The following is a 27,150-nucleotide window of genomic DNA, read 5'->3' on the forward strand; positions in this document are numbered from 1 at the left end:
AAGAGTTGCCGCCAAGTTGGTGACAAGTTGCGGCAATAGACAGAAAGTTGCGGCCAACTTGGCTATCAGGGTACAAATAAAACTTCACCCAGCAATTTTTCAATGGATCGCTGGTATAAAATTTCTTCTTTACCGTTACTATCTTCTTTACCGCCATTTGACCTGAAATTCGCTCGCAGACTACCGTGGATTTACCACCGAAATACTCTTTATCCACCGAATTTTTACTGGTCATTTACTAGTCATTCCCCGTTGTATTTATGTCTGAAAACAATCAAGGGGTCGGAAAATCATAGTTATTGAGTGGGAAAAAAATGGAGAAAATCTTGTGAATGTTCATTGTATGAACCATGCAATAACCGTCAGAACATTTCACAACTTCACTTATTTTTCACCGTCGAACGACGGTTGTTCGACCACAAATAGACTTTCTTTCATCGGTAAAGTGAATTCACGGTGAATTCACCTTCGTTTGACCGTAGTTTGGCCGTCACCAGGAATCCGCTAGGGGTCGTTCGATTTAAAAAAAAAAAAAAACATCCGACGCAGTTTTTACAGCACAAAAAGAAAACGTACAGGTTTACATTAATTGGTTAAGAAATTTGGAAGATATCTTAACCCTTCATTACCCACGTTATTCGGCTCACCTTCTTTACTCTCGCCATGAGAAAAAATCTCACATTTAAATAACATACGATCTAAACAAATATGTCGGCGGAGCGCTTACCGAAAAGAGCCGATCTACGCCGTAGGAAGCCGAACAGCTCGATTTTTAACAACCTTTAATTTATTGATAATGAAAATAAGTAATTTTTTGATAAACAGTTAAAAAGAATAAAAAATTTTCGGAAGGTAAAAAAAATTTCAAGTGGTCTTTCCATTTGAATTTAAAAAAATAATTAAGATTGAAACCGAGCGTAAGTAAAATTCTTATAACCTGGGTACTGAAGGGTTAAAAAAATACCAAAAAACAAAATTTTGTGAACTTTTAGACATCTATAACTTTTGAATGCGACGTTCGATTTTCATTTTCAAAAATACATTCGACGCAGTTTTTCTAGCACAAAAAATGTATACTTGGGTTTATTATGATTTTTCTGCGCGATTTAAAGTTATTTAAAAAAAAAACATAAAAATTCAAATTTTTTTTTAAATTTCTTCGAAATGGCTCTATGGATTAACTCTAAAATCTAATCAGATCTAAGTTCTGATAAACCTTTTCGAATGACGTGTCGTAGAATTCAATCAGTTGATTCGTTTTTGAGAAACCGTACGACAAAAATTTATTTACACAAACACACACACACACACACACACACACACACACACACACACACACACACCATCGTAAAAATAGTCAGAGAAGCTTCCTAGGACCTCAAAACGTGGAGATCTGATGAGAACTCGGTTTTCGAAAACTCGGGTGAAACCAATAACTTCCCGATTTTTTTGAAAATCATTGATTGTAATAGCGGCAAGATAAACATTTTTTTTGAGAAATATGGGTATTTTTCTGGCAATAAATAAATTTATTAGAAATTTTCAACAATTTTATTCCTCAGCTAAAAAAATCAAAACTTCTTTCACAGTAACTTTCTTATTGCAAAAAATTTTTCTAGATTTGTAATAATTATGTAAAGTAATAATAACATTATTATGTTATCGGAAAGTCGGAATCAATTTCTGAAACAAAAATACATCAATTAAAAGTTAAAATTTAAAAAAAATGATATTGTTTTTAGGTATGGTGTATTTGATTAACTTTTGTACTGATTTACATTGTTATAAAAATATCTTCTGAAAATTTCTTGAAAAATTTAATTCATTTGGGCTAATAGAAATTTAAAAATAAAATTTTTAAACATGTTTTTTTTTTTTAGGAAAAAAGCTAGTCAAAATATCACTTTAGAAATGTGTCTAAAATTCTATTGTCTTACCGGTAGTGACGACGGCAGCCAAGTAGTAGGCAACAGCCACAACAATCAAGCACAGAAATTTCATGGTGAAATTTTTTTATTCGGCTATTAAAAAATAAAAAAATTAAATGCTCACGATAGTAAATTTGAGATTTATTTAATTTTTATTAAAACTGATGAAAATACAAAGTTACTTTTGTAAAAAATAATGTAATACTTGACGTTGGTGCGTAGAGTAAAAGAGTAGTAATATCTTGATATTCCAGTCAGCTCTTTTATACTTGTCCATATAATTGGAAAAACATCAAATTTACTGCAGTAAGGTTACTTAATTTTTTAATTTTGTCAATTTTCTTGTTATTGAATTTTACAATGTTGGATGTTTAAGTAAGATAGTATTATTTTTGTTTGATATCAAAGTAAAGTCTAAAGTTAACGTTTTTACAACTGCGAAAATTGTCTGGGGCGCAAGCATGTTTTGCATGAATTCTTTGGGAAAATATTGCGTTCAAAGTTCACATTACAGCTTTTAATGATATCACTAATCACAATATTGTAAAACTATACATTTATGTTATTGAATTTTTATTTCGAATAAAATAACAAAATTTGAATTGAAACAATTGAAACAATTGAATTGTTTAGAATGTCTGTTTAAATGATACTATTTCATTGGGTTGATTCCTTTAGATTTTTAAAATAAAAAGTATGTCGTTACCAAACAAAATTTTCGCCAGTTTGTTTCACCTTCTATACATTCATTAATATAATTCAAATTAAGAAGAGCTTACACTTTTTTATCTCTCGTTCTTTATTGGACAAACAGAAGTATCTCTGTCACACTTGTAGAACAAATGGAATCTTAAAACGCATTTTATGCATAAACTAGGGATTCAAATTGCACTCTTATTCTTAACCAATCTCATTCTAAACCAAAAAGGAAGTAACATCCATTTTTTCGATTAGTATCGAGAGTTTTGATATTAATCTAACTTCGCTCCCATCATCAATTTTAGATTATAGGATAAATGAAAATCCTGAAAAAAGTGTTTAGTTCTTCGATAGATAATTTGATTATCTATCGAAGAGCGAAGCGTTTTTTTTTGAAATTTTATCTTATTCATAAGCAAAACACGTTTCAAAATTAACTATCAACTGCTCTTCACACTAAATTGTTGTTTGAGTTAAAACTTATTTTTCTAAATCCAGGCAATAATCGTCAGTCGCATACGTTAAGAAGTTTATATTTTCACGAAGGAAGAAAGCTTTCATACATTTTCATCGAGGAAATTATTAGAATTTTAAAAAATTACTAAATTGAATAAATGCTTCACTTATATTTTTATTCAATTTTAATTGAAGATCGATCAGACATTTGGATTCGTACATCAATCTATTATACAGTGAATTATTTTTTACTTTGATCTTACTGGGTTGATTGCTTTGAGTCACCGACACAATAATTGTGATGATCTATAAAAAGGAAACTTGGTTTAGTATCAACATTTTGTATTAATGTTAAATATTTTTGAAATTATAGAGACACTCACCAGGAGAAGCTTCACGTTTTTAACTTCCCGCTAAGAAAATTGAAAATTTTCAAAAATCGGGAAGTTATTGGTTTAACCCCGTTTTGCAAAAATCGAGTTTTCATCAGATCTCGACGTTTTAAGGTCACAGGAAGCTTCCCTGACTACCTCGGAGAAGTTCCGGAGTAGTTTCTGAAAGATTTTAAGAATTTTTATAGACAAAAGTGTATAAGTAAATTTTTCTGATGCTGTTTCTAGAGAGTTCCAGAATTATTCCGCAAATGTTCCGCGGAAGTTTTTAGAGATTATACATGAATTTTAAGCTAAAAAAAGCATGAGAACGCATTCTGTTCTCGTTCCGAAAATATTCCGGAAGAGTTCCTGAATGTTCTTACAGCCAGCTCAACTATCCGAAAATTCTAAAGTCTCGTAACAGCCGCTTGTTTTGTTCCACTCATTTTAGAGAGTTCCGGAAACATTCCGGAGAACGTTCCGGATCGTCTCATAATCGGAACTTTCTTTAGAAATGTTTTCGGAATGATTCCGGAACTGTTTTTTTTTTTTTTTTTTTTACACGGGATTGAAGCTAGGCAGATTTCTTCACTTATGATACCTGCAATTACTTTTTATCTGAAACTTTCAATGCTCATGACAAATTTTATTCGTCGTGTCAATGATTGTTCATTTTTGTAAGAAAGCCACGAGAATGTTATAATGATTGCACATTTAAAGTTACAATGAATATTAGCTACAATAATCACATGGATAAAAGGAACATTTCAATTCAATGGAGTTTCTGGAATCTGTACAAGTCAAAACAATACTCTAATTAAATTTCAAGACTAGATCTAAAAATAAAATTTTTTTTATTTTAGAAAATTTGACAATTTTTTTTTCAATTAAATAAAAAAAAATCGGCCCTGCTCGGGATGAGCAGGAATAGTTGTCAAATTGATTGGTTTTTTTTGAGAAAAAAAAATAAAAAAAAAAGTCAACTTTGAAAAAATAACGATTTTGCTCGAAAAAATCGATTATTTTATAGAATTGATCATATCATTAGGCTGGCAATAGCCTAGTCGGCTCGGTGCCCGCTTTTCGAAAGAGTGGGACTCGGGTTCGATCCCGGCACGCACCACTATTTTTCAGTGATTATAGTTAAAAATATGTGCGTTACGTTGCCAACCTCTGAAAGTGGCAGAGATAGCCGGGCGGCACACGCCTGACTTTGGTGATCACCTATTTAAGCTACAACTTGAATGGGTGACCACTCTAGTCGGCGTTGGTTAGCACGAGGGATCTCTGCACACTAGGAGAGGGGCCTCTAATGCTTCAGTGGTCGATAAAGAAGAATTTCTTATCAATCACCCCAGACAGCCACACTTACTGAACAAAAATTTACTTAGTACAATATTACCGCCAAGGTGATGGTAAATTACTGGTAAGTTCGACGATTGTAGCACTTGGCGACAACTAGCGATGAATTCGAACAGTAAATTACTATAAATTTACTGCCGGAAATAAAAAGCAATTTACTGGTAAACTGTTGACAGTAAAAAATGACTGGAAAATCGGAGACAAAATACTCTTCGATTTCCGATTTTTTTACCTTTAATTCTTACTCAATAATTTTTTGTCGGATATTTACAGTTAAAAAATGAATCAGCAGTTTCAGGTTATAGTTTATTTATTTGTATATTCTTAGTATTATTTTTCTTTGTATATTCTTAGTATTATTTATTTTTTTAATATGATTATTCTATTGATATATAAAATAATCAATTATATGATGTAGAAATCAACTTTAAAATCACCAATGGAAAATCATTTAACAAAAAATCTTTTATATTGTGCAGCAGAACATGACAAGACCATTTCAAATTAGTTCGGATGCTATGAATGCTTTAGAAAGTTCATTTGATGTTACTCCTCAAGCTCAAAACCCTTTGCCGCCTTCAGGAAAATTAAAAACTCTGAAACCAATTATAGTCAAAACACAATCTAATGCCAATCACAATCCATTGCTAATCAAATGTAATAAGATATTAGAAGAGGTTCTTGCCAAAATTAATTCGATGGATCAGGGAATGCAGTAAGTTATCTTATACATTATTACCATTCAATTTTTGTACTCATTATCACAATTGTATTTGTTAAATAATTAATGTTTTATTTTTTCAGGAGAATTGAAGCTAAACTAGAATTACACGATACATTGTTAAAGTAAGTTATATATTAATATAGTTCACTGACGTTCCATAAATTTCATTTCACGCATATATAACGCGAATGCTACAAAATGAATTAGATTTTAGTGGATTTTAATGGAAGCATGCAAAGTTGCAACTTTCAACGCTTTTTTACCTTTAAATTACCACAATTATTGTCGTAAAGACATACACCATTTAAAAGTATCGTTTTTGAGAACATAGAAGCTCATAATAATTTATAAAATTCTCTTTTTAGCCGAAAAACGTTTTGATAAATAATTTATGACAACAATACTCTCGGTGTTGGCTGACAAAATGAAATATTCCTTTGAAAAAAATGACGATACATTTGTTAAATTTACATACATCCTTTTGGTTCAAAGTCTATCGGTTTTAAGAACACAATAATACTAATGAAATTGGAAATAGAGTAATTATATATTTTTACAGGAAAATTATATATTAAATTTTCGTGGATCAGCAACTTATCGCGAAAATGTACGATACGTACTAAAAGATAACCTTCTTTTCACTGAAGAGCTCCTCACTAAAATTAATTATTCATTTAATAGTGAGACTAAAAAGATTACGTTCTTGGGGAAGAGGCTTGACCACGAGTTATGTCGTAGGTTTTTCAATATTTTTTGACAAAAAAATAATAAAATTATTATTCATGCATAGTTCTAACTATCTTACCTTCAACAAATATTTGACTTTTTATTCTATTAATATTATAATTATTTACTTTTCAGATATCTTCAAATTAATGTTTCCTGAAGCGACAATAAAGGATTATGCCAACGCTATGTCAGCAGCATTAAAAGCGGCGGCAAATCGAGTAAATGCTCGCAAAAAGTCACTGGAGGACGGATCGAAAGAAACTCCTGGCCAAATTAAATGAAAAAAAAAAAATTTCAGCTGATTTTTACGAGCGTGCTTACGAACGTCGTCCTGAAAATACTAACGAGACTCAGGGCAACGAAAACACTCCACCCGAAGAACGTGATATGAGCGATTCATAGGCTGACATCACTCGACTATTTAATTGTGATTAATGTTACCAAAAACAAAAAAAAACCCTATGAATATGATTATTATTAAAGGAGTATTCTACTGTAGAATTTTGAAAAAATCGAAAATTTTTTTTTTCATATTTTCAAAGTTTAGATATTCAAAAATATGTCATTAAAAGGATTTTTCAAAATTCCTATTATTTCATGAGTTATAGCCGTTTTAGTGACGTGGCATCGGTTCCGGTCCGACCGCTACAAGTTAACAAAAGACGATAGGCGTTCCCGAGTCCCAAGCATAATGCCAAATATATCCGATATATCGGAGATGGTGACTCAAAAACTTTCAAGGGCATTTTTGATATTAACCCCTACAATGATAACCCGGTAGTAGAAAAAAAGGAGTGTGTTGGGCATGTTCAAAAACGCATGGGTTCACGGTTACGTAAAGCAAAAAAAGATAATAAAGGTATTGGTGGCAAAGGCGCTGGTAAACTCACTGATAAGCTTATCAATGAATTGTCTTTATATTATGGTTTGGCAATTCGTCGAAATCCAGATTCTGTTGAAGACATGAAGAGAGATGTGTGGGCAACCTACTTTCATAAAATTTCAACTAACGAAAATCCTCAGCACATGAATTGTTCATCTAGTTGGTGCAAGTATCAGAAGGCAATAGAGGACGGCACTATTGACGAATTTGAGCACAATCCTCCTCTAAATGACAAAGTTTTAGAAGTAATAAAACCAATTTATGAAAGTTTATCAGCTGATTCTTTATTGGAACGATGTTTGGGTTCTGAAACCCAAAATAATAACGAATCTTTGAATTCGTTAATTTGGACTTTTGCTCCGAAGCACATTCACGCTGGACCGAAGACAATTGAAATTGCCACTTTCTTCGCAGTTAGTATTTTTAATGAAGGTTTTATACCTATATTAAAAATCTTAGATGTTATGGGAATCACGATTGGCCCAGAAGCTAATGCTTTTGCAGCGAGACGGGACAAAGCGCGTATCGAGCGTCGGAACTCTGGACTTCAGAGGCGTCAAAGGAGGGTAGAACTGCACGTCTTCACAAGAGAACATCGGAGAATGAGCATTTTGAAGTAGAGGAAGGATTCTTATATGGAGCAGGAATTGCCGATTAAAAATATTTAAGTATTCTGTACCATTCTACAAGTAAAATTGTCGAAAACTTGTCTCAAAACTTTGAACGCGTTTTTCTCGGAACTACTTTTTTCGAGCTGGCGGTAAGGATATCTCGAGTTCTAATGAACTGATTTACTTCAAATTTGAAGAGGATGTTCTCTATACGTCGCTTCATCTCGTGAACCCTGCCCAAAACTATAACTTCTCATTTAGTATTTTAAAAAAATTCGGAATTGTTAAAAAAATATGAAAAAAAAAAATTTTTTTTTTAAACTACCGCCATTTAAAAAAAAATTTTTTTTTAACTTATCCAAAGGTTATACGATAGCGGCATCTATAATAATTAAGAATCCGTCTGTTTTTTATGTTTCAGATTACCAGGAGGGTTGGAATAATGCACCCAAGAACACCCTCTTTTTTTTGACCCCCCACTTTGACTGCTCATAACTTTGTCAATTTTAATTTTTTTTTTTTAATAATTTTTTTATGTAATAATAAAACATCAATAAACAAATGATAAAAAAATTGATTATAAAAATATTTTTTGTTTCCTTCTTACAGCGCTTCTAAAACCGGGCGAAATTCATGCCTCTACAGTAGAATACTCCCTTAATAGCATAACAAAAAAATAAAGTTTATTTGTATTTTATTAAAATAATATCTAAAATTTTTTTAATTTAATGAATTTTCCGCCATTTAGCAGCTAAAATTTTGAGTCTTGCTGATGAAAAGTAAGAATATTTTTCTATCAATGAGCGGCAAGTTACCATATCTATCGGTAAAAATGAGTTATATTATATATTTAATAACCAAAAATTTACTATCAATTCACTAACAAATCGTCGGCAAACTTTACTAACAATTTTTACGGTCTATTTAACGCCACCTTCCGGCAGTTCATTGATAGTAAGTTGCTGTTCTAAAAGCCGGAGATTTACGGTTGCAATGGCTATCTGGGTACTGTAGACTTAGCCCAGCTCTGACTGTACTATCATGGGTTTTCTCTGTGGTTTTCCCATGTGACTGTTCCAACAGCCTGAGAGGTGAGGTTCAGGGCAAATGCGCTACAGAAAGCACAAGTCGGTCCACAGCCGCAATATAAAGCAGAGGAAGTGTTGGGTGCACGGAAAAAAAGACTGTCAAAATTACAGAAAAAACTGTCAAATTTACAGATTTACCGCTGTCAACCCAAAAATGTCAATTTTACAAAGTTAAAAATGTTATTTTCACATTGTGAAAACTGTCAATCTAAAAATGTTAATTTTACAGTTTTTCAATGTAATAATGACATTAAAAAAATGTGAAATTCACTTAAAAAAAAAAAGTGAAATTTATGTGACTTAATTTTTTTACCTAATTTTTTCAGTTAAAACTTTAATTTTTAGAATATTTATTTGTTTATTGTTTACATTTCACGAAATGTGAAATTCTTATTCATAAATAACAAGTTCAATTATTGTTTTAAGTCACATAAAATAATTGTTCGATTCTGCAAACCATAGAAAGTAAAAAGCATTAAGATACATATAACTATAATAATGAATATTAGATTTATCTATATTTTTAAGAGAATAAGCAAAATTTTGTGGCCAGTGTATTTATATGAAAAAATGGGTTTTTATGATTAAATTTAGTATCGTTGGAAAAGTCTTGACCTGGAGTTGGACCTCTTCATGGTTTCATATCATTCTCACCAATAGTCAATTTATGATGATAAGTACTTAGGCTGCATTCAAAAATACTCTATCCCTAGATACATAATTAAGAAATGACCTTGTATCTCGTAAACTATTGACAGTTTTAAAGATATAAACTCATACTGATGTTACACTCATCAAGACGTTTTATTTGAGTACCCACATCAATTTTTCATAGATTTTGTATATTTATATAAATATATTATATATATGTGTATATATGAAAAATATATCAAAATGAATGTAGGTACTCCTTTCTTTATAGCATCTATATTTCCTACCAATATCCTGTTACGTGAATGTGGAACGCTTCACGTAATAATTACCGTAACTCCTATTCTTTCCCGCTTCACAGCATTATTTATATTTGTATATCACCATTATTATATTTGTATATCACCATATGCTAAATGTAGTGAATAATGCACGAATAGTGCATTCAAAAATAAAAATTTAAAAAAAAAAAAGGTACCTAAAGGTCAATATCAAAAAAAGTTATGGCTATTTGAAAATAAAAAAGCCATTTTTTTGAAAAATTCTTAACTTTTTTTGGGTTGGACAATAAAATTTGAAAAAATTCTCAAAAATGTATTTCAATGGGTAGAAAAGAATGATAAAGTTTCAGCTAAATCTAAAGGGGTCGAGTTCAAAAGTGATCGATTTGGCATGGAATACCCCATATATATATTAGGGTGATTCAAAAAAACTTTTTAATTTTTTTTTTTAACTCTTACCCTCTCAAATGTTTCTATTTGATATAAAAAAAATCCTCACCAAACACGAGCCCTATAGCTCAACTCTAAGGGGTCGCTTTTTTTATTTTAGTTTCCTATTTAATTAACATGGGAAAAATTCTGTTTTGTTTTAAATTGAATTTACACATAATTTACGCAATTTTTTACAAAAAACGTTTTGATATTCTTAAAGTAGAGTCTTTGAGCTTTACACAACTCTAAAACAAAGTATGATTATCTCTACAAAAAGACTAGTTACAGCCATTTAAAAATGACTAAATTTCGAAATTTAAAGAAATAGTTGGCAATTGGGTCATTCAACAAATAGTTGGAATCGATCTCTTTCAATTTGGACAAATTTTTATCAGAAGTTTTCATTTATCATAAAACGATGTTCTGCCAAAAGAAAAACAATAAAAAAATTTTTTTCAAAAGATATGCAAATTCAAAGTTTCGCAATTTTTTCAGATTTTCAATTTTGTTTTTGTAATATCTCGAACGCTATTGTAGATATAGAAATTACCTTTTTTTGTTTAAAAGGGGACACTTAAGGTTATTGAAAAAAAAATTTCAAAAATGCAATATTTGTCAAATTTTTAATTTTTAACAATTTTCAAAAATTCAAAATTTGACAAATTTGGCATTTTTGAAAATTTTTTTTCAATAACCTTAAGTGTCCCCTTTTAAACAAAAAAAGGTAATTTCTATATCTACAATAGCGTTCGAGATATTACAAAAACAAAATTGAAAATCTGAAAAAATTGCGAAACTTTGAATTTGCATATCTTTTGAAAAAAATTTTTTTATTGTTTTTCTTTTGGCAGAACTTCGTTTTATGATAAACTATTCCAACTATTTGTCGATCTGACATGGAATGACCCAATTGCCAACTATTTCTTTAAATTTCGAAATTTAGTCATTTTTAAATGGTTGTAACTAGTCTTTTTGTAGAGATAATCATACTTTGTCTTAGAATTTTGTAAAGCTCAAAGACTCTACTTTAAGAATATCAAAACGTTTTTTGTAAAAAATTGCGTAAATTATGTGTAAATTCAATTTAAAACAAAAAAGAATTTTTCCCATGTTAATGAAATGGGAAACTAAAATAATAAAAGCGACCCCTTAGAGTTGAGCTATAGGGCTCGTGTTTGGTGAGGATTTTTTTTATATCAAATAGAAACATTTGAGAGGGTAAGAGTTAAAAAAAAAATTAAAAAGTTTTTTTGAATCACCCTAATATATATATATACATTTTAGCTAATGCTATTTTTCGGCATAAGTTGACAAAATTAAACATATTATTCCAAAATTTCCTTCAAATTCCGACATGCGACCGGCTAAGAAAGCTAGATTTATTAACAAATCTACCTAAAAATATATAACCTTCGGATGTCTGTTATTTTAAATATTATAAATTATTGGCATTCACAGTGGCTAATAGAATAAATTACTCAACAACTATTGAATAAAACAATAAACAGGTTTTAATAATCTGTAACTTAATATATTTTATGTTAAATATAAATTATAAAATCTTATAAAAATCAATTAGCTTTTTCACACACATAATCATACATAATTCTTTCGTTATTTTTGCTCACATAAATACAACACATTTTTTCGTTTCATTTTTATTAAAAATAACAAATATTTTAATTTGCTTCAATTTAAAAATAATAAACAGTTATCTTTAATAAATTTATTTAAAAATCTCAATATTTTGCATTGACCTGCAATGTCAATATTCAATATTTATTATATAATGAATCATTTATTAAAAAAAAAAACTTGTCTAATAAATATTTTAGAAAACACTGTCTCGTGGCAGTGTCTTTACATTATAATTAATATTTAGAGGAATTGCACTAGTTTGTTTAAAAAACAACTACCTCAAGTGAAAAGTTGTAAAATTAAAACAGTAGTCGCTAAGATGAGAGATGATAGAGACACGGTACTTAATGATGCGTCAGAGGTATCGTAATAATACTTTTTGTATTGATCATTACAATGTGACGGCCAGTCCTTTAAACAAGCCGCGTATGCTACCACATGAGCAATGTAATTCTGTTCAAATGTTCCTCGCAAAAGGTGAGAGTATGGACCTAGAATAAATAGATTATACGTATTATTATAATATTATATTAATTGTAGTGCAAAAACTTAATTAGCTAACAGGGACATGCAATTTTAATCTATGGACATTATTAAATCAATTATTTAATATTTATTAGATTTTTATCAGATTGAATTAAAATAAATAAATAATTAATTAAAAAGAGAAATTAAATTAAATTAAAAAAAATTAATATGAATTAAAATATTTAGTTCAATATTTTTTAAATAATTTATTTTATTTGCAAAATAGCATAATATCGTTTTAAGTATAATTCCTTTTTGTATTTGATGGCTCGAATCTCAACTCTAATTGACAAAGTCAACTCTATGAACTCTTTGCAAGTTAAAATTTAAAAAACGGGTATATTCAAACTTTCTTTATGTTGATAATTAATGAAGACTGATAAAAATAAAAAAAAAAGTAGTTACCAGTAGAATATACTCCCACATCTTCACCCCCATGTGTTTCATCCTTCAAGTACATTCCAGCCATATGCTGATAAAATGGCAATTCTCTATTAGGATCCAATTCAACAGAAATCCAAGTTTGACTTGAATTAGTGTCATTATTTCTGTGGTAAGCAAAACCGGGCCCGTTGGCGTACGTTAACGTTTCATAGGCTGCTGCACCTGACTCATTACGATTATGAGCGAATCCGAGGATGTCATCCCCTCGCATTGGATATCCATTCATTGTAAATGCATGAGAATGGTCTGCAGTTACAATTATAAGCGTTTCTTCAACTTTGGTTAATTTTAATGCGACATTTACGGCTTCTTCTAGAGCAGTCACTTCACGTAATGCTAATTGAGCGTAGTTTTTATGGTGAGCAGTATCTATTCTTCCACTTTCGACCTAAAAAATAAAAATAAATAATACACGTTCATAAATTTATGTTAATAATTACTATCGTTCATTATTAATGATTACTATCTTAGATTATAATAATAATAATGGTTTTTATTTGTATCACATTGACAGTGTTTTACAAAAATATTTTCTAAATAGAAAGATAAGCAGCGCAGTCATTCTATTTAGCTTGTAGTTTATGTAGTTTACATAGTATTAAATTAAATTACATTAGATTAATTTTTGGTATACATTTCACCATTTGTTTCCATCTTAGATTATAATTTTATTATTTTTTCACATCGATGTTATAAATTAAAATTAGGGATGGTAATTATTAACATCCCCGAATTATATTTATTATCATCTAGTAGTAATTATTTGCATAAAATATAATAACTATTAGTATTATCACTAACAATATTTACCACTACGAGATAAATAAAATTTGTTTTGTATAAGTATAAGTAAAATTTTAATTTTGAAAAAAAAGTGTAAAGGTATGAGAAAAAATTTTTTTTTTAATAAACGATGGAAGAATCGAGTAGAAATAATTTGTTGTAGTTATTGAAATCATTATTTAATTTTTTCTGCAATAATTAGTTGCTGAGATTTTGATGTTCGGGTATTTTGTTACATATGCAAATAATTACATTAATTTAATTTTGCAAAAAAATTAAATTAAAAATTGCATTATTTAATTTGTAAATAATTACAAATATCTAAATACATTCAAGTGTTTATTATATTTTAAATCAACGATGGTAATAAATATAATTACATAATAGTAATGGTTATCAGATTTATTTTCAATCCGCGATGGTAACTTATTATCTCGTATTATAATTATTAACAGATTATAACCATTAGAATGATGATAATACTGATTACCATCATGACAGTATTCTGGATTTTACAATAAAATATTACCATAAATTTTCACTGTGCAATGATAATTATAATTATTATTATTATTATCATAATTATTACTGTTATTAATATAAATAAAAAATTTTGATCTAAATAATAATGATAAAAGTAAAGCTGTTGAGAATACGATGAACGATAAGTTATGAGATTAAAATTCATTTTTACTCTCTTTATATTCAATCTCAAGCGATATGCAAAGTAATGCAAGTACATCAGTAATGAGCTTCTAAAGTTACGAATAAAATTACACGCTCAAATGGTAAATGGCCTTGTTAAGTATCCGGCAAACTCTCAAAGTGTCGTTGTGATATTTTGAAAACTGTAAATTTATGTCGAGATCCTTCAAGTAGGAAGTTCATTATTCTATACTTATTCTTAATAGTATCCTCGATAATCAGGAATTATGTCTTATTTTCTTGTAAATATTATTAAGATTTTCATTCTAGATACTATTTATTTTCCTATTATGCTTTATGGAAAATAATGTTTACTTATTTTTGAATAAATAAATATTTCTTGTTGGAAAAAATTTTAATTGAGTTCTCATAATTATTTTTGAAATATTGTAAATGTTAAGATAAATTATTAAATAATTGTAATCTTGTATAACTAGTTCAACTTAGGAATCAAAATATTCATTTAATATTGAGAGATTGATCAATCTTAATTTAAAGCAGATTGTTATCCAGAATTTTTTATCATATATTTTACTAAAAAATTATTCTGGTGTTTAATTTCCGTGATTAAGGACGTATCTTACTATCTAGTAAAACGTAATAAATAATTAAATAAAACATTCAATAACCTATTTTTCTTAGAACCAAAATCTTTGAGAAATGAATCTATAAGTTCCTCTAATTTTTTATTTATTTATTTCTTTTTTCGACATCCAACTTATTTAAAATTTTATGACACTGATAATTAGAAGACATATCTGACAATTTTTGGAAATTTTTCAAAAAATTCATTATTATAAAAAAAAAATTGCACTTACAACTTTTTTAAATTTTTACATGAAGAATTTCATACTTGATTTTTTTTTTATAATAATTTAATTGTTATAAATATCTAAAAAATTGTTAGATGTCTGCCAACTATTTTTCTGAAATTTTTTTAACACGTATAAAAAAAATTAATTATAGTAATAATATTAACATACATACCATTAACAAAAATCCGTTTTTATTTTTCTTCAGGATTTTAATAGCTTGCGTTGTCATATTTGCTAGAGTTGGAGTTTCATCTGTCCTTACTCCATGGTAAGGCATGTGGCTATTAGAAAAAACTCCAAGTAATTTAGTAATGTTGTTAATATCCACTGACATTAAATCGGCGGTATTTTTTACAACTTTGCCTCCTGGGTTGAACTTCTTCCATATTTGCGTTAAATCCTTTCCGTCTTTTCTCGTACAACTCTCTTGGTCAATCGAATCTGGCATTGGGGTTCCCATATTTTGGCCACCTCCTCCCAAAATTACCTGTTTCATTATAACAATCATTAATGACGTTTATTACTGTAATAAGCTTTAAAAAAAAAAAAAAAAATATTTTTTACAATTTTCTTAAGGCCAGTAAAAAAAAAGACCTATTTTTTTAATCATTCATTGACTTAAGAAAGTTAAAACAGTTTATAATATATTTTAGTCAAGCGTGAACACGTTTATCCGATAAAGAAACGTCGAATTTAAGTAATTAAATAAAAGATAAAATCTGTGTATTTTAATTGTTTTACAATGCATCATAATTATTAAAAATAAGATAAAATATTTTATTTATAACTCTTTTGTTATTGTAAAAAATGAATCAGACGTACTCATTGCGATTTACAAACAAATAGTTATATATGGTTTAATTTTTATTTGTTATAATAATAATTAATAAATAAAATACGTCAGGCTCGATGATAACTGGATGTGTCCACTGTCTGTGAATAGCATCATTTAGATCAATAAATGACCGGATACTTAATCTGATACAAGAGTGTCGTGATGTAATATTGTCAATCAACCTTGAACTTTCTTGTCAATTATCGTTTAAGCTACAAAACCTCAAGAAACTTACAAAAAATTAGTCTTAAAGTTATTTTATATTTTCCACCGATTTGACTCCATGGAAAATATTAATTTATGGATGAAATATATTCAATGTTAACAAAAAGTACACTGAGAGAAAAAAATACTTTTATTAAGAAAATTTTCTTGAGACAAGAATTCATGTTCTTGAAAATTTTCAAGAATATATATTCTTAGCTCAAGAACTTGTTAAATTGATTGAAATAATTTTTACTTAATTTAAATAAAGCTATTCTCTTGTTTATCTATTGTTCAAAAATAAATATTGATGCTCTTCTCTTCAGAAATTAATAATTAATAATAATAGAATATTTGATCATCATCGAATTATTTGAACCAAAAAATTGTTAATTGAGTAAAAGTATTTTTTTTCTCAGTGTATGTTTTCAGTGCACTGCTAAAAGTTTCCGGTCCATTGCTTCAAAAAAGATTTGTTTTAAAATTTTTGTATTAAATATTTGACAATTTTGTTAAATTAATACAGAAAGTGTTAAGTCAGTACAGTAAAGTGTAAAACATACAACATTGTTATCTTAAACACAGGAATGTTTTGTTTTCATCTTTAATTTCATTGCACAAAGTAAAAAATTGTCAGCAAAATTTACAAATAACTCATCATTTTTTGTCACTAAAATATTATAATTTTGCAATAATAATTTCATAATTTAATTAATTCATCAATAAAATTTTATATAATTGGGTCAAAAATTTTTTTCTTAGATTTTTATAATTTAAAAAAATTGGTTTCTACATTATTAAATTTAAATAAATTCCACTTTTTTTAAATCAAATTTTGTTATTTAATAATATATTTCATAAGAATTTCTGTTTTCAATTTTTTCTACTTTGCAATCTTTTCTTATTAATTTATTATGATAAAAAAAAAAAAAAATTTCCAATACCTTAAATTTATTACCAGGCGCATCTTCGATAAGTTGTCGTGCGATATCTTTGGTACAATCTTTATATATTGTAGGAATGGCGCTATCACATTCCCAGTCTCGATTATTCACATGAGCGTAAAGTGAAGCTGGAGTAGCGTGAGTGATTCTTGTCGTCGTAACAAAACCTGTAAACGTCATAAATCATACAATAAACCACAAACAGTTTTGCATAAATCATCAATTTTTATTAACAAATAAAATAATTAAGTCATCAAATTACATAACACAAAAAATAATGATAAGTAGATTTTTTAATAAAAAAAATAGTAAATTTTTATGTCTGTCATTTTTTAACCCTTTGTGAATCTACTATAAAACCAGTCAGGGTAAAATGACGGCCTCGACCTGGCCCTCACGAGAGCTACTACTCCCGATGATTTAATATATTTTCACTGCATAGATAATTTAAACAAGGTCTATTCGCCACTGATTCTTAATTGAATACATGATTAATACCATGACCGTGTGCTGAAACCGTTCGACCATTTTATTTAAATATAAATATCAATAATTAAAAAATTTTCATTATAGTTATTAATGCTAGGAAAATAATTTTGTCTCTAAAACCTTGATTGACTTAATTTTTAATTTTTTTATCAAGCAATAAAACGAAATTACTATGCAGTAAATTGTTATCAGTTGCAATGACATTCATAAATTTGGATTTTTTATAGATTTTTATTTTTAACTCTTTTATAATTCCAGACACAATTTTTATAGAAAAAAAAATTACTTTTAATTTAAAATGAGATTTTTTTTATTAAAAGTCGAGGCAACAAGTATGCAAGTTAATCGTCGCTTTATTTCATGTGAAAATATGGTCGCCGTACCGCATTAGCCGCGGGATTATATCACTGAATAAATAATGTGATTGGCAGTGAATTATACCGATTATTGTCTCTTATTTTCGCAATAATCGCGGTATCATCTAGTTCCACTTGAACTTCACTCGCTCACAATTTAATCCAATTTGTCTACATATTTTTGTGGAGGTTGTTAAAATTTAATTTATATACGAATAAAAATTATAAAAAAAAAATAATAATATTTACCTGTATCCATTCCGGTGTCTTGCGCCCAGTCCGCGACGGTCCTAAGTTTCCTCTCGTCGTTCATTGACGGCTCGCAAATGTTATACAAGGCCTTTGGGTCTAATCCGATGACCTTATATCTGCTTTTTACTCCGGAAAATATTGCTGTCGCAGTTCCGGCTGAGTCGGGCACCTGTCTGTCTACATTGTACGTCTGCAATTTTGTTATTAACGATTATTTTCATATCTTTGTGATTATTAAATTCAGCAATTAATTTTTTTAAAAATATAACAATGTTGTTCGTTACAACTATAATATTTTTTATCGAGCGCAGATTTGTAATTACAGAGGCAATTAAAAAATTAAACGATGATTTATCATTGAAAATAATTACTTTTGAAAATCCAGTGTTGGGAAATTCTTCAAAATTTAGTTTATATTCTTCGCCGCTGAGTCCTTTTTGTTGTCCGGTGAAAATTCGTCCGGCTGTTACTGATGCTAATCCCATTCCGTCTCCAATAAAAATAATAACATTTTTAGCTCGTTGCTCGATGTTGTTCACTTCCAACATTTTTTCCAGATATTTTTGACCTTCTTTTGACCAGAATGATGCATCTATTAATTCATTCATTTCATTAGTTAAAAAAATATTAAAAAAATTTGATGTTTCAATTAAACTCAATACAATCATTTTTAAAAAATTAGTGGCTTTAATTTTATAACTAATAGGAAATTTGTAATCATTAAATTTTTTGATAATTGTTCAGATATTACTTTTAAAAAATCATATTATTTTAATTTTTATAGAAATATTTTTGAAAAATAAATTTTTAACTTTCAAATAAAAGGCATAGTTAAAAAAATTCTTTTTTTATATTTTGTTGACAAATTTTTAAAATATTCTTCTATTAAATTTTAAAAAATTTGACATATTTAATTAAAAAATTCTTAATTGAAATTTATTTAAAAAAAAAAAAAAACAACTAAAGAAAAGAATTGTACTTTTTTTTAATATTTGAAAACAATTCATGAGTTAATAAAAATTATAATTAATGCTATAAAAAAATAAATTTAACCAATTAAAAAAAATCGATTGATAGAAAGGAAAAAATTTTTAAAATTGTCAATTAATACAGAAAAATCAATAAAAGAAATTGTTTTTAGAATTTACCTTCATAATTTATAGATCCTCGATTTAGCGAAAAAACATTCTGAATACTTGCAACCAAATAAAGTACTACAATAACACGATCCATATTTCTGAAAAAAATCAGGTAAAAATAAATTAACTCCACTTTTAATCACGTTTCACAATTAAAAATTCATTTACCCGCAATACCAATCGTATTTTAAATCAATTTAACGATAGAATAATAATGATAACTGATAACAATGAGGTACCGGACGATACTTTTATCACTCGAAGCAAACCGAGAAGTGACTCGTTGAAACTCTCGGCCGTGGCTACTCACTTAGTATTCATAAATGAGCCTTTTATAATATCGCCCCGCTTTGCAGCATGCATCTCGAATATAGGTGCACGAAATTATCACTCTCGCGACTGTTATTGCGGACATTGACGGAAAACTATCAGCAAAAAAATTTAGTGTATCTCCATTTGCTTAACGGGCTAATGATTCTTAAGACTAAAAACACTCTCAAGGTTAAAAAATCAGTACATTTTTTATCAACGAAATTTAACACCTGTCTAAACCATAAATATTAATTAATTTTAATGGATTCTTACAAAAATTCGTCACTTTCAATGGAATTGCTTGATTGAATAAATTCGAACCCTATTTAGTGGGAAAAATTTTTCATTCAATTTTTTAATATTTACAATTTAAATTGATTATTGTGATTCTTTTTAATTAAAAAGTTAAATTCTTGATTATTTTTGAAATTGAAATTATTCACAGATAAAAAATAACAAAAATCTAATTATTAAAAACTTTCAAATTTTTTAATGATTTTTATTTAAATGAATTATTAAAAGGAGAGAAAAATAAAATTGTTAATAATTAAAATTTTGCATTAAAAAACAAAAAAAAAAAAAGAAAATAATTAACAACCCCTTTTTTTTAACAACAGTATTGTAAATTGTGATGACTATATAACCTGGTGACCGACTTAAAAGCAGACTATCAACACATTTACCAACGTCAGTTACGGTTACGACAAAGGATAGAGTAAAATCAGCGGGGGAGAATTTGATTGCTTCCGGCAAAACGATTAAATAGTCCAACTAAATAGAAAGAATAAGTTAATAATTACAATAAGAAATAACTTTGACATAAATAAGACTGGACGGTAATTAATTTTTTTTTTTAATTAGAAAAGAAAAATCACAATTAAAAAAAAACAATAATTATTTACTTTACCTGAAAATGAAGTAAAGTGAGACCTTATTCTATTTCGGTAAAAGTTAATTCAATAGATCCATCTACACTGGCGCGTAAACTTTACTCGGAGTACAATGTAAAGTTTAAGTATTGTCGCGCTTTATATAACAACTGGAAGAGCTTTGTAAACGGGTAAAGACCGAGCGGAGATACTTCTGTATGTTGTTCAGTGAACATACCACAAGAATTGCACGCGAGATGTATAACACTTCAGCTCTGCAGGTCTAAACACGCACGAGGGCAACGGGGGTACACGAAGATGAGGGCGAGAGTGAGGATGATCAAGTGCAAGAGACAAGAGACTCCCCTCATTCCCCATCGTTTGTCAAGTTAATCTCGGAGTAATTGCTCTTCCACGGCTCTATATTTTGCACGAAACTATTTTTTATGTACTTACATTAAACTAAATTGTTGTCACCGTTTTTATTTATATTGATTAATTTATTTATTGTTTCCTACTTTACTAAATGCCTTTAATTCAATTTTTTTTAATCGACGGCATTACTTTAACAATCATAATAATAATTAGGTTTTATTCGTATCACTTTTTACATGTAGTGTTTTACAAATTATATTTATTTATTTTTATGCTATAAAAAGTTTAACAATAATAATTTTATGAGAAAAATATTGCAATAGAATAAGATAAATTAATTTTTAGGTAGATTTTGTTAGAAATCTAACTATTGCATTAGTCCTCATGGTGGAATTTTCAACTGATTTTGCTATCATATGTTATAATTTAGTATTATTTAGTATATATATATTCACATATGTAATATAACCGACCTTGTCATCAGGATATCTGCAAAAGTTTTCGACCGATCTTGATGAAACTTGGTACACGTGTTCTTCGGGTAATTACCTTGAACGAGTTCGAAGATGAGCAAAATCGGTTAATTAGTTTAGAAATGGCGGCTATTTAAAATTTTCAAAACAGTGAAAATCACGTTTTCAGTTCCTTTATTGATGTATAACTTTTGATTGAAAAGAGATAGCTAATTTTTGGAAAATTCATAGGATAGCTCATGAAATTGCCTTTAGTTTAACGTATATAACATTGGCTTTTTGTCCATTATTAGTTATTTTATTAAAGTTAAGAGGTCTATTGAACCATTGTCAGGCAATGTGTAATACATCTAACTTATGAATGTTATTCTATCAAAAATTGTCAACAGATCCTAATGAAATTTGGTACACAATTTCCTTAGACAATTAGCTCGCATGAGTCCTAGGATAGACGAAATCAATAAATTAGATTCGAAGTAGTAGCATTTCAAAATTGACAAAAAAGTGAAAATCACGTTTTTTGTGGCTTCATTGATGAATAACTTTCGATTGAAATAAGATAGCTAATTTTCGAAAAATTCATGTGAAATTTCATAACATTGTCGTTGATTTTATGTACATAACATATATCAAATGAAATCTACCTTCCATTTCAGGTGAGGCCGAATGGCATTTTTTATTTTCAAGCAGTTTTATGAATCGCAAATTTTTGTTGATGATAATTATGATACAAATTCATGCTGCAATTTTTTAAAAAAAGCATTCCGAGATTAATAATAATAGTTCTAAAAATCTACAAATTATTTTAATGATAATAAAAATTATTGAAATGAAAAAAAAATTTTTTTTTGACGCTCATAAAAAACTTAAAACTGATAAAATATTCTAAAATAAGAAGTAATGTCTAATAAATTCATCAACTAAAATAAAATATCATGTTAAGATAAATACGAATAATTATTATGATCATCGTTCAAAGTTCTAATGATATCTTCACGATTAATTTAAATGATTTAAGCGATAATAATAATAATTATTTATTAAGTGTCAGCTATCAGTTAATAGAAATAATGCATTGAGTTGATTAAATAAAGGCGTGAGTGTAAATATAAAAATTATAAGCCCAATAATATAAACGTGTTATGCCTCTCTGACGTTATGAGATCGCAAATGTATGATTGGCGAAAAGGATGACATACCCAGGTACACCGCGAAAAACATGCTGAACACGTGCTTCTATAAGAGCTTAGAAGCGTCGAGTAGGTGGTTTATTCTATTCACTTTAATGCGAAACCGTGAATTGAGATAGCAGTTCAACTCGTGTTTTCTTCGAATCGGTAAAATCTAGCTTTGGCACGTGATAACAGGCAGCACGTTCGTAGATAAATACAAACGTGATCATTTTGTGATGATAAGATGTCGTCAATAAAATCTTTACACATGTTAAAATTTATGTACATGTATAAATGGTTATTGCCTGATAAAAATTAATTTCTATCTAGATGCCTTCTTGTTTCACCCAGTGATTAATTATTTTATTTTTATAGTCTTGAACAATTTATTTTCCATTCGAATAAAAAATTCAAGGTAGACAAGTATCTGTATGTAATTTTATTATATTTTCCTTAGTATCTTTATTTTTTTTTAATTTTTCTAAGTCTAATTCAATTTTGTGTATTTGGCTGAAATTTTTACATTTACTTTGCATTAGTTGTCATGGTACAATATTATCAAAAAATTAGAGATTATACGCGCTGCAAAACTATATAAGCATGTAGATAAGTAATCCATAATTTTTACGCAAGACTGTACCCGTGGAGACGCAACCCATACAATTGTTTTTGTCCAACTCCGTAGATATAATTATACTTTTTCATAAATTATTGAACTTTAATCCGTAATTTCCCACACTGAAAAAATATATATATATATATTTTTTTTTTTTGGAATCTTACGCGTCGGCCTTCTGGCCTAGACACGTGGGGTTTTTACGTCCCTTTCTACTATTTATTGTGCTTGATGTGTCTAAATACACATCTTTACCTCCTATCTGCGGCTGTGGCCGACTTACAGTCTGTACACCCGCATTTGCCTGTGCCCCGCCCCTTAGCACAGTGACCAAGGAAACCACAGAAACCTGGCCAAAGTACAGTCGGCAAGGGAGCAAGCCTTGGAAATCGCAGAAAAATTGCGACTGCCAGGGCTCGAACCTACGCCTGAGCGACTGTTGTACAGGCAGTTTAAGACTTAAACCGCTCGGCCACGCAGCCGCCCCACTGAAAAAATATATATGCGCATATATGCTGACAAAAATACATATACGTCGCACATATAAAATATATATGCCACATACTTTTTTTTTGCCCTCGTATATGCGGCATATATTTTTTTTCAGTACGGGTTATAAATAATTAGACGGTCAAAATTTTTTTTTTATTTTTTTTAAACTTACAACAAATAAATTAAAAGACTGTCAGTTTTTTGAAAGTTTCTGACAGTTTTTTTTTATAACTAAGAAACTGGTACAGAACTGCAGAAGCGTATGCAATCAATGTTAAATATCCAATATTAAATTGAATTAATCTCGGGTTATAGGTGGTCAATCGACTTCAAATTTTAAGGGTAATTGTATTATCATGTCCTTAATAAGTATACAAAAATTTAGAATTTTCTGACGGTATGCCTTAACCACGACAACTACCTTAACTATTATTTACCAAGTTAAAATGAAATAAAATTAATAATTAGACGAAGAAAAGTTTGAGCTCTTCATCAGTTTATTCTTTAAGATTTTACATAAAAGTTTAATTAATTGTTGTTTATTATGAAGAAAACATAAATAAATCAAATTACCAATATATTAAAACAGGTTTTATTTTTTATTTACATTAAATATGCATCATCAACTTATCATTAATATCTCTAAATCACTACAATCATATTTTTATTTCTTACTATTACTTTTCCTCAAGATTGGAATTATCAATTATAATAATTGGAATAATCAATTTATTCCATAAATCAAGATTTTCATATGTTCTGTACGGGACTTTTAAAAATTACTCAAATAATTTCTGTAAGTATTTATCTGCGCTTATTTACCAAGTCATGTTTCTATATTTTTCTGAATAATTTCATTGCGTACTTTTGTGTTGATAATTAGGAATAAGCATTAATTAAGGCATAAAGTGGAAATCGCTAATTCTTTTATCACATCAAAAAGTTTAAGTATTATATTTTACTGCATAGAAAAAAAAATATGTACACTGATAGAAGGATTTATTTATATTTAATAAACTTTATTAACTGTTAATAAATGATTTTTTAACATCATAGGATTTAATAAATATTTATTAACAGTTAATAAATTATTTATTAAATACGATTTATTAAATGTTAATAAATATTTGTTAACAGTTAACAAATATTTATTAACAGTTAATAAGTGATTATTAAGTACAGTTTATTAACTGTTAATAAATATTTATTAATGGTTAATGAATATTTGTTAACTGTTAACAAATATTTATTTAAAATCAAAAGCAAAAATAGCAATTTTCCTTTGACACTTTTTATAACCCTACAGCTAGAATACTTGATAATAATTAAATTCACTAAATAAATTAACGTTTTTAATATTTAAAAATATAAAAGATAATTATGAGCTGTGATAGAATTTGGTATTTTACAATAAACGTTATTATAATGTAATATAATTAATGCAAATAATTTATAAAGATGATTTTTGTTTTAAGCAATCTTCATATCATATGATATTGCAAGCGAAACAAATTCACTCAACAAAATATTTATTAACTGTTAATAATAATTGAGGTTATAATTGAGGATGGTTTTACTTGTATCACTGTAGAGTGTTTTACAAGGAAGGGTGGGGAATTATTGTCTCTCCACTTTTTTCTCCGCAATATAATCTCTCAACCCCGTCATTATAACTCTCAACCACTTTTTCGTCCCCACCCCCCTGCATGTCGGGATTTTATCTTTCATGCCCGACACACATGTGCTGCGACTGTGGCCGACTTACGCGTTATAATCAGTACCTGCATTTGCATTACGGTCTTAAATAGTATGGAGGTACTTCTATAATGACATTTTACCTCCATAACTATATGGGAAAACCACAGAAAACCCGACCGGTACAGAGGCTGGCAATGAAACGCACATATTCTTAGTTTATAATCATTGAAAAATATTGGTGCGCGCCGGAATCGAACCCTGGTCCCACTCTTTCGAAATGCAGGTACCGAGCCGACTAGGCTATTGCCAACCTTATTAACTGTTAATAAATATTTGTTAACTATTAATAATGTTGGAGATATAGTAATTTAGTAATATTTAAACGTACACTACCCACACATACGCCGACGCGTCGATCTACTGCGCATGCAGTTATGCCGAAATTTTGTATACTCGAGTCACTTACTTATTAGCACGTTGTCGAGTAAAGTCATAGTATTCTTTTTCCAATCGTTGTAATTAGTTACTTAATAAATTCATACATCGTTTATATAAATCTTACTCTACTATTATTTATATTCACTCGATCCCTGCCTAACTCCCACAGGTTATGGGCCCAGTGGCGAGTAGTAAGTGAGTGATATAAAAATAATAAAGAAGTAAAAATTCTATGAATAAAAATCGTCGAGTAAAAATTACGTGAACACGTGGTCGTAAAATAGCTAACCAAGGATGGCGGACGGAGCGTCGCGTATTGAGTTACTAGACAAACGTAACTACGATGTCTGGCAACTGAGGATGAAGTCTATCCTGGTGAAACATGATCGATGGGGTTATGTAAGCGGCGAAATACCGTATCTGATTGGAAGCAACGCCGCGGAAAGAGAAATTGCGAAGTGGAAAAACGGCGACGAGAAGGCCAAAGCGGACATTATATTGTCGATTGGCAACGCCGAATTGAAGATGATCACAAAGTGCAACACGTCGAAAGAAATATGGGAAAAACTGCAGTCAATCCACGCGTCGAAAGGACCAGTGAGAAAAATTGAATGGCTGACAGAGATAACATCTTTCAAAATCGACGAGGAGGATGATTTTCGGGAACGACTGGACAGCTTTACGAACGCCGTCGAGCAGTTAGAAGGTATGGACATCAAAATTCCAAGTGATATGCTCGTGGTATTAATTTTAAAGAGTCTACCACCAAGCTTCGAGAATTTTCGATGTGCGATTAGATCAAACGACGAATTACCGACTACAGAGGCGCTGATCGGGAAAATACTCGATGAAAATCGAAGTAGGAGATCTGCAGAATCGGCAGAGGACAACAACGTCCTGTATGCAGGCAATCGGTATGAAAGGAAGCCGCAATAGAGAAAATTTAAGTCGAAAGGCAGCAAACCATGCTTCATATGCGGAAAAATTGGTCATTGGGCAGCAAAGTGTCCCGAGCGACAACAAAATTCTGCGAGGGGCGTCGAATCGTCGGCAGAGACCTACTATGTCGTGGATCAACCTGAGGAGGCCCACAACGTGACTTCAAGGTCGAGGTGGTGCTTGGACAGTGGATGTACTACGCATATGTGTGCCAGCGACGAATTCCTAACTGATATCCAGGAGTGTGAGATGACGTTGAACATGGTGAACGCAGCATCGATGAATGCGAGAGCAAAAGGGATTGCTCACATCAAGGCGAAGACAGACACAGGTAATATTGATCTAAATCTTCGTAATACCTTACTTCTTAAAGATCTGAGGACTAATTTAATTTCCGTATCGAAAATCACTCGGAA

General features: G+C 29.2%; 1 protein-coding gene across 2 annotated transcripts; it reads right to left on the reverse strand.

The window, feature by feature from the left end:
- Positions 1 to 11,727: 11,727 nt before the first annotated feature.
- On the reverse strand, positions 11,728 to 20,812 carry LOC123268982 (alkaline phosphatase 4). Of its 2 annotated transcripts, none has more exons than XM_044734455.1 (8): positions 20,570 to 20,812; positions 19,360 to 19,448; positions 18,583 to 18,803; positions 18,209 to 18,401; positions 17,115 to 17,281; positions 15,304 to 15,618; positions 12,790 to 13,216; positions 11,728 to 12,347 (listed from the first exon to the last, which is right to left on the reverse strand). In XM_044734455.1, the coding sequence occupies exons 2-8, from the start codon at positions 19,442 to 19,444 to the stop codon at positions 12,136 to 12,138; spliced, it is 1,620 nt and encodes a 539-aa protein (XP_044590390.1). In that variant the 5' UTR covers positions 19,445 to 19,448; positions 20,570 to 20,812; the 3' UTR covers positions 11,728 to 12,135. The 2 variants fall into 2 exon arrangements, with proteins under 2 accessions (XP_044590390.1, XP_044590389.1); XM_044734454.1 differs by lacking the exon at positions 20,570 to 20,812 and adding an exon at positions 19,519 to 19,668.
- Positions 20,813 to 27,150: the final 6,338 nt, after the last annotated feature.

Source organism: Cotesia glomerata, linkage group LG7 (assembly GCF_020080835.1).
Source record: "Cotesia glomerata isolate CgM1 linkage group LG7, MPM_Cglom_v2.3, whole genome shotgun sequence".
Taxonomy (NCBI): Eukaryota; Metazoa; Arthropoda; class Insecta; order Hymenoptera; family Braconidae; genus Cotesia; species Cotesia glomerata.

Bases quoted from the DNA above. Each gene is read 5' to 3' on its own strand.
- LOC123268982 (XM_044734455.1), bottom strand. From the start codon at position 19,444: ATGGATCGTGTTATTGTAGTACTTTATTTGGTTGCAAGTATTCAGAAT. The intron at 13,217-15,303 runs GTATGTATGTTA...TTTATTTTTTAG, and splicing joins AAAACGGATTTTTGTTAATG to GTCGAAAGTGGAAGAATAGA. The intron at 12,348-12,789 runs GTAACTACTTTT...TATTTATTCTAG, and splicing joins TGTGGGAGTATATTCTACTG to GTCCATACTCTCACCTTTTG.